At 31.1% G+C, this 10,277-nt stretch overlaps 5 protein-coding genes across 5 annotated transcripts; all 5 read right to left on the bottom strand.

Moving 5' to 3' along the window:
- Window positions 1–892: 892 nt before the first annotated feature.
- Window positions 893–3,262, bottom strand: Chro.60448 (garp protein). Its single annotated transcript, XM_661234.1, has 1 exon — window positions 893–3,262. One exon carries the CDS (start codon window positions 3,260–3,262, stop codon window positions 893–895), a length of 2,370 nt encoding a protein of 789 aa, XP_666326.1.
- Window positions 3,263–3,965: 703 nt separating this feature from the next.
- On the bottom strand, window positions 3,966–6,401 carry Chro.60450 (hydroxyproline-rich glycoprotein dz-hrgp precursor). Its single annotated transcript, XM_661233.1, has 1 exon — window positions 3,966–6,401. One exon carries the CDS (start codon window positions 6,399–6,401, stop codon window positions 3,966–3,968), a length of 2,436 nt encoding a protein of 811 aa, XP_666325.1.
- A 75-nt stretch (window positions 6,402–6,476) lies between these two features.
- Window positions 6,477–6,650, bottom strand: Chro.60451 (hypothetical protein). The annotated part of the gene is made up of 1 exon (XM_661232.1): window positions 6,477–6,650. The coding sequence occupies one exon, from the start codon at window positions 6,648–6,650 to the stop codon at window positions 6,477–6,479; it is 174 nt and encodes a 57-aa protein (XP_666324.1).
- A 1,332-nt stretch (window positions 6,651–7,982) lies between these two features.
- Chro.60453 (hydroxyproline-rich glycoprotein dz-hrgp precursor) lies at window positions 7,983–8,969 on the bottom strand. Its single annotated transcript, XM_661231.1, has 1 exon — window positions 7,983–8,969. The coding sequence occupies one exon, from the start codon at window positions 8,967–8,969 to the stop codon at window positions 7,983–7,985; it is 987 nt and encodes a 328-aa protein (XP_666323.1).
- Window positions 8,970–8,976: 7 nt separating this feature from the next.
- On the bottom strand, window positions 8,977–9,210 carry Chro.60454 (hypothetical protein). Its single annotated transcript, XM_661230.1, has 1 exon — window positions 8,977–9,210. The coding sequence occupies one exon, from the start codon at window positions 9,208–9,210 to the stop codon at window positions 8,977–8,979; it is 234 nt and encodes a 77-aa protein (XP_666322.1).
- Between the last annotated feature and the right edge of the window lie 1,067 nt (window positions 9,211–10,277).

Below are 10,277 nucleotides of genomic sequence, written 5' to 3'. Positions count from 1 at the left end.
ATTTCCTAATCGGTTGTTTAATTTGTTTTGACATCTTTTCCTCAAAAGCTGCTCTTGCTAGCCTTGAGTCCACCTCGTTAGGGTCTGGTGCTACATAATTCACTATTTTTGATATAGGAGAAATTATCTCTTTAGCGTCATTGTACATCATATTAAAAACCTGAGACCAAGTAATATCGTCATCCTCGTCTTCACCCCCATTTTCACTACTTTTCATATATTTTGAATTTGCATGCTTCCCAAATTCTTCATGTATGGCGCCAAAATTCCCCTTATTAACCTCTATGTCAGCTTTTTGATTCTGCATTTCAAATCCTCATTCCCTAGTAATCCATTAATTTTTATTTTTCTTTTTAATTCTTCTATTGGCTTTAATTCAAGTGTATTCCCTCCACTTTGTTGACTATTTTTGTTTCTTTTCCTTTTCAAACAATTTATTTATACACAAATATTTATGTATATATATAAATATATTACAATTAAAAATTTCTATACTTTAAGACAACTCTTTTTGAGAAAAACTCTCAATCTAGCATAAGTCTAGTTCTCTTTCTATTCTCAATTTCTCAAATTCCTTATTCCTTCTTATTTCAACGTTGAAATTTCTATTTTTTTTTTAAATGTCAATTTCATGCGATTCTAATTTTTAGGCGGGAACAGCCGTGTACCGGTTAGGTGGCGGGAAATTTACATGCATGTAAAAAATCAGATCGACATATTTTAAAAGAGGGAGGAAAAAGCTGTTAAAAAAGAAACGTTTATGCAGTATAATAAGCTAATTAATGCGAAATGAGATCGTTGAAACTATATTGAAAACTATACTATATTAGATCGCATGTGAGAAATTGTTTCAATAACAAACAATACAAAATCTGTGTTATTTAGTCAATATTCACTTTCCTAGTGAATTTAATCTCATTTTGATGAATTTCATTCTCTTTCTCAAAGTCTTAATAGCAAGTTTATCGCTCTCACTTCTTTCTGGTTTGGGCTCGCTTGTTTTCTTGGAGCATTTTGAAATCTTTGATTTACGGAACATAGAAACTAGTCTTTCTCCTGGAGTAGATACCACTTCTGGATATCTTAAAATATCTTTTGCAATATTTGCAAAGTGGTTCTTACTTGGGAACTCCTTTGCAAGTAAGTAAAGCATAATAGTTAAGTCATCCATTTCTTCAATAAAAAGTTCATATTCTCCCTTAATAACACCTTCATGATACATTGAACTTAATCTTGTTTTCAACGAGTCAAATTCCGATCTGAGCTTTCTAAGCTTAGATTGTACGTTTTTACCCCATCTTCTAACAATGAAGCTCTTTGAGTTTAAGGCTAAAGCTGATGATGGAACTAAACTTCCATCAATTAACTGATATGCAAATACTAATCTATTTGATTCTGATCTTAAGCTTGAGATAATTTCTGGAACACGATAGAAATTCTCTTTTGGTATACTTCTAGATAATAAGTAAATTCTTGGAATAAAGTCACTTGAATACTTTGGCTCATCATTCTTTGAAAGTCTTTTAATACAATTTGGTTTTTTGCAACCAAGTTTCACTGAAGAAGGCTTTTTCTTAAAGAATGATTTGATCTTACCAAAAAATGACTTAACCTTATTATTAGATCTTCTTTCATCAAGCTTTGAATCCTTATTAGTAAAGTCCTCATCAACTTTCTTTTCTTCTTCTACTATAATTTCATTAACATCATCATCATCATCATCATCATCTGCCGAATTCAAAACTTCTATTTCATTATTACTCATAATATCATTATCATTATCATTTGAAAGTTCGATACCGCTGCTTAATTCTTGAATATCTGAATCCTCATTCTTATTTTCTTCATCTTTCTCTTCTTCATGATCTAAAGAATAATTGCTTACAACTGGAATATCACTAACATTTGAAGTATCTTCATCTTCTCCTTCAGAAATTCCTTCGATTTCAATTCCTTCCAAAGGTTTTACGGCTTTTTCTTTTGTAATTAGATCTTCAGATTCTTGACTAAATCTATATTTTCCATTTAAATCTTCTTGGTATTCATCACCTTCTAAGTAATCTGAATCACTATCTTGAAGTATTTCTTCTGATGAAATCCTCTCAGTCTTAAAATCACTTTCATTTCCTGCTAATATTCTTGCTTTGATCTCAGAATCTTCTTCTTCATCAAATTCAAATTGATTTTCTGGTTTTTCTACCTTAATATCATCTTCAGCTTCAGTTTGTTCTCCTTCATCAATGGAACTTATGTTATCGAAAACTTCATTTTCACTTGCTACTGTTGAGACTTCATCATTAATATCCTCTGGAACTACTTCTTGACTGCTTAGCTTTTCCTCCAATGAGTCATGAGATTCAACTTGAACATAATCTTGTTTTTTCTTCTTAGAAAAACATGAACTCTTCTTTTCTTTTGGACTTTCTATGGATGTTTCTCCAGAACCTTCATTCTTACTCTTATTTTTATTCTTCTTTTCATTCTTAAGTTGTTTCTTCTTTTCAATTTCTAATCGTTTCTTCTCTTCTTTCTCTTTCTTCTTTTCCTTCTTATCTAACTTTAATCTTTCCTTTTCTTTTTGTTTCTTCAATTCTTTTTCCTTCTTCTCTAATTTTAATCTTTCCTTTTCCAATTTCTTTTTCTGACTCTTAGTAAGATTTAAAGAAGATACCGGTACATTTTCAGATGGATTTTCTTGATTTGTATCAGATAAATCTGTTGTGGTATCTAAAGAGAGTGGTACATCACTACCAAAACTTTTAGTTTCTTCATCTTGAACATTTTGATCAATATCATTAGATATTTCGTCGTCTAGTATTCTTGATTGTTGAATATCCTTCATTTCAATAACATTAGTTTCATCATCAGTAGTTTCAATATCAGTTTGGTTTTCAATATCCGATGAAACTGGCTCAATATAATTAGAAGAATAGTTACTATCCTCATTATTATCGTCATGAAGAGGATCAACAAAACTATCATCAGTTACTTCTCCATTATGATCAATAGCAGCAGAATGAGACTCTTCTTCAATAGGGAACTTGGGAATAAGTGGTTTAGTTCTTTTAACAACTTTTAATTGAGGTTTAAGTTGAGTTTTTTCTTTATTTTCTTTAATAATCTTCTCAAAATGTTCAATTCTTTCTTGAGTTAATCCTTTTCTTCCTGTATGTGGAGTAACATCATCTTCATTTGCATGAATATATTGAGAATATATAGCCAGTGTGAATAGAATTAGTAATAATAAGTTGAATATTTTCATGATTTTGATAAATATAAACTTTCTAATTCAATATTTGGCTTATTTACAAAAAAAAGTTGAAATATAGGTGAATTGCTTACGCCTTACCAATACTTTTGAAAGAATCTTTTAAAAAAATTAAGGGAATATTTATGGATAAATAAAATCTGGAAATTGAAAATTATAATATTAGATATTATCGTAAAATGATTTATAAGATAATAAAAATCTATTTATTTCTCTTTTAAAAGAGAATTGATTTAATGTTTAATTACATTTAAAGAATTTAATTAACTTGTGTCATTTTTTTCCTTACTTGATACCCTATTTAACTTTATTTTTCTATAACTCTCAATAAATAAAGCATGTGCTTAGACATGCCGTGCGCGCCTGTGCGTCGCGTCTCTGAGGGTATCTGTAATGGTATAGATAGGAATGCCGTTAATGAAGGAAAAATAGTGACTAGATTAAAAAAGTGAAGTGTATAGTTAAATAATTAAAAAGAAATATATAAGCCTTGACTAGCATGCAGATTTTGATTTAAATTATTATTTAAATAATTTAAAGTTTCTGTGTTGCATTGACTAGATCAAAGCGGAGTATTTAATAATTTTGTATAATTAGTAAAATTTGAAGGCTTTTAAATGAATTGATTCTTATAATTTTTTTTTAACTTGGCATTTACCACTTGTGATTAATGAATAGAGTAGGTAGTAGTTGGAGGTTAAGACCAATCATCATCTTTTGAACTTTCATCATCTTTGTTTTTGATTTTTTCTCTTCTTTTTTCAATGGCTGCGAAAAGTGAAGTATACAAATCACCACTGCTACTTTTTTTTGCTCCTGGGAAGGAATTGCTTTGCCTCTTTCTTTTACTCAGTTCATCTGCATCGACTTTTTTTAGACTGCTTCTTAAAGTTTGAAGTGTCTCTGGAGTTAATTTAGAACTGCCTATTGAAGATTTTGTTGTCAGATCAGGTGATGATTTAGATTTTTTTCCTAGTTTTGGCGCTTCCAATTTTAATTTAAATTGCGAAGAGACTGTAGATGGTGAAAATGAAGGTGGTGGAAGTGGAGGTGCAGGAGGTGGTGGTGCAGTTGTAGGTGTAGGTGTGGGTGCAAGCGCAGGTGCAGGTGGAATAGATGCAGTAGGAGCTTTTTCTTTTGATAACGATTCATTTGATGATGAGGAGGCTTCAGGAGGCGGTGGTGGCAAAGGCTCATCAGATGGAGTTGATAGAGGTTCTTCCAATGAAGGGGGAGGTGGCGGTGGTAGAGGAAGTTCTTCAGATGAAGGTGCCGGTGGTAGTGGAAGTTCTTCAGATGGAGACGGCGGTGGTGGTGGAAGCTCTTCAGATGGAGGTGGTGGCGGAAGTTCTTCAGGTAGAGGTGGAGAAGGTGGAGAAGGTGGAGAAAGTGGAGGAGGTAGAGGAGGTGGAGTTTCTTCTTCATCAGAGCTCGTAGATGAGGTTTCTTTTGATTTGGTGGGTTCAGACAAGGCTTTCTGCATTTTAGGTGATAGATGAGAAACTTTAGGATTTTTTGGTGGTGCTAAAAACTTTGGTTTTGGCTTCAAAGGTGGTTTTACTCGAGGACTAGATTTAGAAGTAGACCCTTCATCAGAATCTGATGCAGTAGAGGAAGAAGTTTCTTCTTTATCTTTTGTGCTACTACTTGTTTTTTCATCTCCAGGAACTGAATCTTCTGTAGATTTTTGTGGCAGCTCTTTTGTTGATTCTTGAGCTCCTGCTGATGATTCTCCTTTGTTACTATCATCTTTATTAGTTGGATGCTTTTTCTTATCTTTATCAATTTTAGGGTCTTTTTCTTGAACAATGGGTTTCTCCTTTTTATCTGAAAGCTTTTTTTCCTTTGAAAGTTTATCAATGCTCTCAAGCGATGGTTCATTGTTAGATTGCTCATTATCACTTATAGGACTATCCTTTAGTTTTACTTGGCTGTTATTATCTTCTTCGTTCCCATCTTCGCTTGAAGATGGATCAGTTTCTCGCGATTCTTCAAAAAATGTTGGTTGTTGTCCTCTTGAGCTCATAGGAATTTCAGATAAACCTGATTCATCAATATTTGAAGAATCTTTTTTCCCAAAAATCTTTTTTAAAATTGGAGCTCTCTTCTTTTTACCATGTTTAGTTTTCTCTTTCTTTTCTTCATCTCTTTGATGTTTGCCACCTTTTTTCATTCGTCCAGCTAAGTTAGCCATAGAGTTATTCAAACGACTCATAAGACCTTTCTTTTGTTGTTTCCTGTCTTTTTTTGCTTGTTGGTCTTGATCTTGTTCGCCTTCACTCGTTTCTGATGAACTTGGTTGTTTTTTATGGAATTTAGCAAATAATCTGCTCATTAGATTTGATCTACTTTTTTTATTTTTTTTATCTTGACTACCAAGTTCTGGTGCAGATTTGCTTAATTTATCATTAAATAAACCAAGTAATCCTTTCTTTTTTGTTTTGGTTTTGTCTTTAGACCCACTAAATATAGTATTCTTTCCTTTTTTTCCACCTTCACTTTCATTATCACTATCATCTGTAAGTGAATATGAACCCCTTCTACTTTTACTTAAATTAGGCAATGATTTACTTAATCGACGTTTTAAACTTTTGCTTTTTTCCTTGAGTTTTTTTGCTGCTCTCTTTCCGGCAGATTTTATAGAAGAAGTGCTTGAAGTTGTTGAATCTTCTCCTATACTTTTTGTATCTTGGCTTCCAATTGAAGTACTATCATCAGAGCTATCAAAGCTATCACTATATATTTTGGTTGTGCTTTTTAACTCGACTTCAGATCCTTTTTTGGCTCCTTTACGCCTTTTATAATTATCTTCACCATCACTACTTTCGGTATCACTCATATTGCCATCACTTTCATCATCTGTTAAATTATATGACCTCTTCTTTCTTTTCTTTAAACGTCTTTTTACTCTCTTAGCTTTTTTAGCAGTTTTTGTTGCAAAATCCTTTAGAGATCTAGAAATCTTGGAACTTGAAGAATCAATCGAACTAATTGAATCACCTCCAACACTATACGTATCTTTACTTTTCCTTGAAATGATTTCATCAGGTCCGTCAAGAATTGGATCATGATCCAAACTTTCGGCTTTTATACTAGTACTTGAAGAAGATTTCTCACTACTATCTTTAAGCATTCTATCTCTTCTAGAGTATTCAGTATCTCCTCTTAAATCAGCTTTATATTTAAAAAATAGTGATTGTTAATCAATTTAATCAAATTCATTTTTTATTAACTTACCTATCTTTTTTGAACGGCAATATTTTCCCATTTCTCTGGTATTTCTTCTTCTTACTGAATGTCTACTTCTTGACCTTTTCTTCATTTCATTAGAATTTGAAAAAATAGAAACTCTACTCTCAGAATTCACCTTTAAATCATCCATCAGTTTTAATAATTCAACTTGTTTACATAATATCGTTGTACTAAAATAATATTTAATGTAATAAAATTCATAATTTGATAATATAATTATTAATTATATTAAACTTACTTAATATTAATATATAATATGATGAAAAATACTATTACTTTCTTCATATTTTAAAATCTTCTCCTATTACATTCTACTTTTGATAAACCCTGATAAAAATTGGTATGGAATAAATAATAATTCTTGCACCTTAAATTATCGATCTTAAAAACCCAAATATTTATTAATTATATTTAAACCTGAATAATTAAGAAAATATAATAAATACAAATTAAATTATATTAACATTATTCGTTGTATTCTTTGATTTCCTTCCTTGATTTTATTTGGAAAAAAAAATTAATTATTCTTCTTAATTTCACACTATTTTTAAGAATTTTTGTGCTCACACCTGTGTGTCAAAAAAAGGTGCAAATTAGACTCTTTTCACTCAGATCCTTGTGTAAGTTTTAATTAATTAATATTTATAATAAAAAATAATTATTTATTATAATTATCATTTTTGTAACATATGAATCTTAGATATACTCCACTCATTGTTGCCAGTCATTATAATACTTTTAGATATATTCAAATTTTCTCTTCTTCTTTCATGTGAAACTTATTCCTAAATTAATAAAATACTATCAATTTTATTTAAATAAAATAAATCCCAATATTATAAATATAAATTAATACCATTGAATATTTTTAAATCAAACTTTTTTATGTGGACACCGGTATAAGCAACTTGCACTACATGAATTTTGCTTGCATGCAAGTAAATTATTATTATATTACGTGGTAACACGTAATTTTCAAAAATATATATTATATTAGAGAAAAAAATAAGATAAAATAATTTCTAAAAAAAGAGTAGAATTAATTGATAAACAACATTTAAAATTCTAGAATTGATTTTCTTTTTACTATTAAATGCATAATCATCCTTGCCATTTTATTGCGGGTTATGAATCTTTACATAAATCAATATTAAATATTGGTAAAGATTTGAAAAACCATGTACTTTATTTAAATTAGTACGAGTTCAGACTGAATTAAGTTTCAATTCCACTCATATTGCTTAGCTTAAATTTGTTTTCTTTATATTGTAATATCTTAAATAAGCATATATTCACAAATCCTTAAATTAATAACTCATGTACTTATTTATACCAAATTATTTAAATTAATTAGTATCCAAAACATAATTTCTTACCTTAAAATTCTCATTTATTTTTGGCTTTTGCTGGAAGTTTATGTCGAAATTAACCGCAACCTGAATGGTGGCTGCCGAAATGAACTTTAATCATCATCTCCTGTGGAATCTTTAAGTCTACTTGATGATTGATTTCCTCCTTTCCAAGGTCTGGGTGTGAAAAAACTACCCAATTGAGGCAGTGGCCTTGGAGCCTGAGGTATAGGTGTATATGGAGAGTTAGTTGGCATTGGCATTGGCATTGGCGTTGGCATTGGCATTGGCATTGGCATTGGCATTGAACCTTGTGATCCAGAAACTGGATATGGCGGTAGTGACGGTGGTGATTGTGGTGGTGGTGATTGTGGTGGCGGTGATGGTGGTGGTGGAGGTGGTGGTGGTGGTGGTGGTGGAGGGAAATCATCATTACTTGGAGTTTGTGATAGCGGTAGTGACGGTGGTGTTGGTGGTAATGGAGGTGGTGGAGGGAAACCGCTTCCTCCTTGTTGGTATGGAACTGGAATTTGTCCAAGTAGAAAAGATTGCGAGTTGTATGGAAATGTTGGTTTAGGAGGTATTGGTGGTTTAGTGGATTTTGGTGGACTATGAGGTGGTTGAGGTTGAAGGCCCATCCTTTCCATTAATCTTTTAGCAAGAGTAGCTGATGAAGAAGAGCCCTCTCCAGTTTTTCTTGGGAGTCCATGTTTCTTTCCATCCATTTCCCTTTCTCTCTCTCTTTCTCTTTCCCTTTCTCTATCCTTCTCTCTTTCTCTCTCCCTTTCTCTCTCTTTCTCTCTTTCCCTTTCTCTTTCTCTCTCCTTCTCTCTTTCCCTTTCTCTTTCTCTCTCCTCTCTTTCCCTTTCTCTTTCTCTCTCCTTCTCTCTTTCCCTTTCTCTCTCCCTTTCTCTCTCCTCTCTTTCCCTTTCTCTTTCCCTTTCTCTTTCCCTTTCTCTTTCCCTTTCTCTTTCCCTTTCTCTTTCTCTTTCGTTATCATCATCATCATCATCTGGATTATTATCTTGATCTTTTTCTTTTTGTTCCAAGTACCTTAAAAGCTTTGGAGAAAGTCCACTTTTATCAACTAAAAATAGCATTAATGCTTCAAATAATAAATATAGTAGCTAACTTACATCCAGAGCCTCTTCTTCTTCTTCTTCTTCTCTTTAGACTCTCTGAAACTTGCTTCAATGTAGGATGGGCAGAGGTTTTCTTTTCTTCCTGATCAGAATCAGAATCAGAATCAATTGGGCCTTGAGCCCCAGCTTTAAGGCTTAACGCATTGGTTGAGCTAAAATAGCTGAAATGAAGGAATGAATTATCATTATTGAAGGTCATTTTACGCCTTTAAACTTACTCTGAAAAAAGTACAAAAATAAAAATTTGCACCAACGGAATTAAAATTGATCGCCTCATATTAATTAATCTTGAACACCTTAGAATATAAAAACTGTAGAGTGTATTATTATTATCTCGTTTCACTTCAAAAAAAAAAAAGTATTTTTTCTCAACCTGAAATTAATATTGGCTTTTTTTCTCAACTGTTTGAATTAAAAGAAATGATTCATCTAACATTTTCCTAAATCAACAAATTTCGTATTTCACGCAATTATTCCCATTTTGTCACACTTTTGTGTAATTTACTTGCAATAACATTCCATTTTCTGTATTAAACTTGTGCGCCTTGACATTAAATCAATTAATTTTGCACCCTATAGAAACACACACAAAATCACATACCGGCGCCATGTAATTACATGCAGTAAATTCAATTAAACCAAGTAACCAACTTTCAAGAATGTTATTTATTGTTTTTACTTTTAAAATATCTTAATGAAGTATTGATATTTACTTATTATAACACAAGTGTTGTAATTTCTTAATTATCAAGTAATTCTAGCCCTACTTTTGTTTTATTCCTTTAATAAGAATCGTTTTAACAAATATATTAGCGCCAAATTAAACAATTAGGTATTTTTTTTTTTATTTAGAGAAGAAATTAATAATAGGAAATATAGTTATATAAACAAGTCTAAACTAGAAGAATTTATTATTGATTTTATAAAACTTTATAGTCAAGTATTAATAACTAATGAATTGCTTGACTAATCTTCTATTTTAACCCCACAATACTATAGATACTTTTTAAGGCTATATTATGGAGAATTGAAGAACATTTTGATTAATTAAGGTCAATTCACCAATAAATAAGAGGCTAAAAATTTACATTTAACAAGAAATGGAAGGAATTAAAAGCAAAATTAAAGGTATTCAAGTGAAGAATTTGTTGAACGGTCACTTTGATGAAATTAGACAAAATATTATTGATAAAGTTAATACTATAGGGTTAGATAAGAATAATTCATATGAATCCAATAGTTATCATTTAGATGATGAATCTCAGT

This window comes from Cryptosporidium hominis, assembly GCF_000006425.1.
Source record: "Cryptosporidium hominis TU502 chromosome 6 CHRO016144, whole genome shotgun sequence".
NCBI classification, from domain to species: domain Eukaryota; phylum Apicomplexa; class Conoidasida; order Eucoccidiorida; family Cryptosporidiidae; genus Cryptosporidium; species Cryptosporidium hominis.
This window is presented reverse-complemented; position numbering and strand designations above follow the sequence as displayed.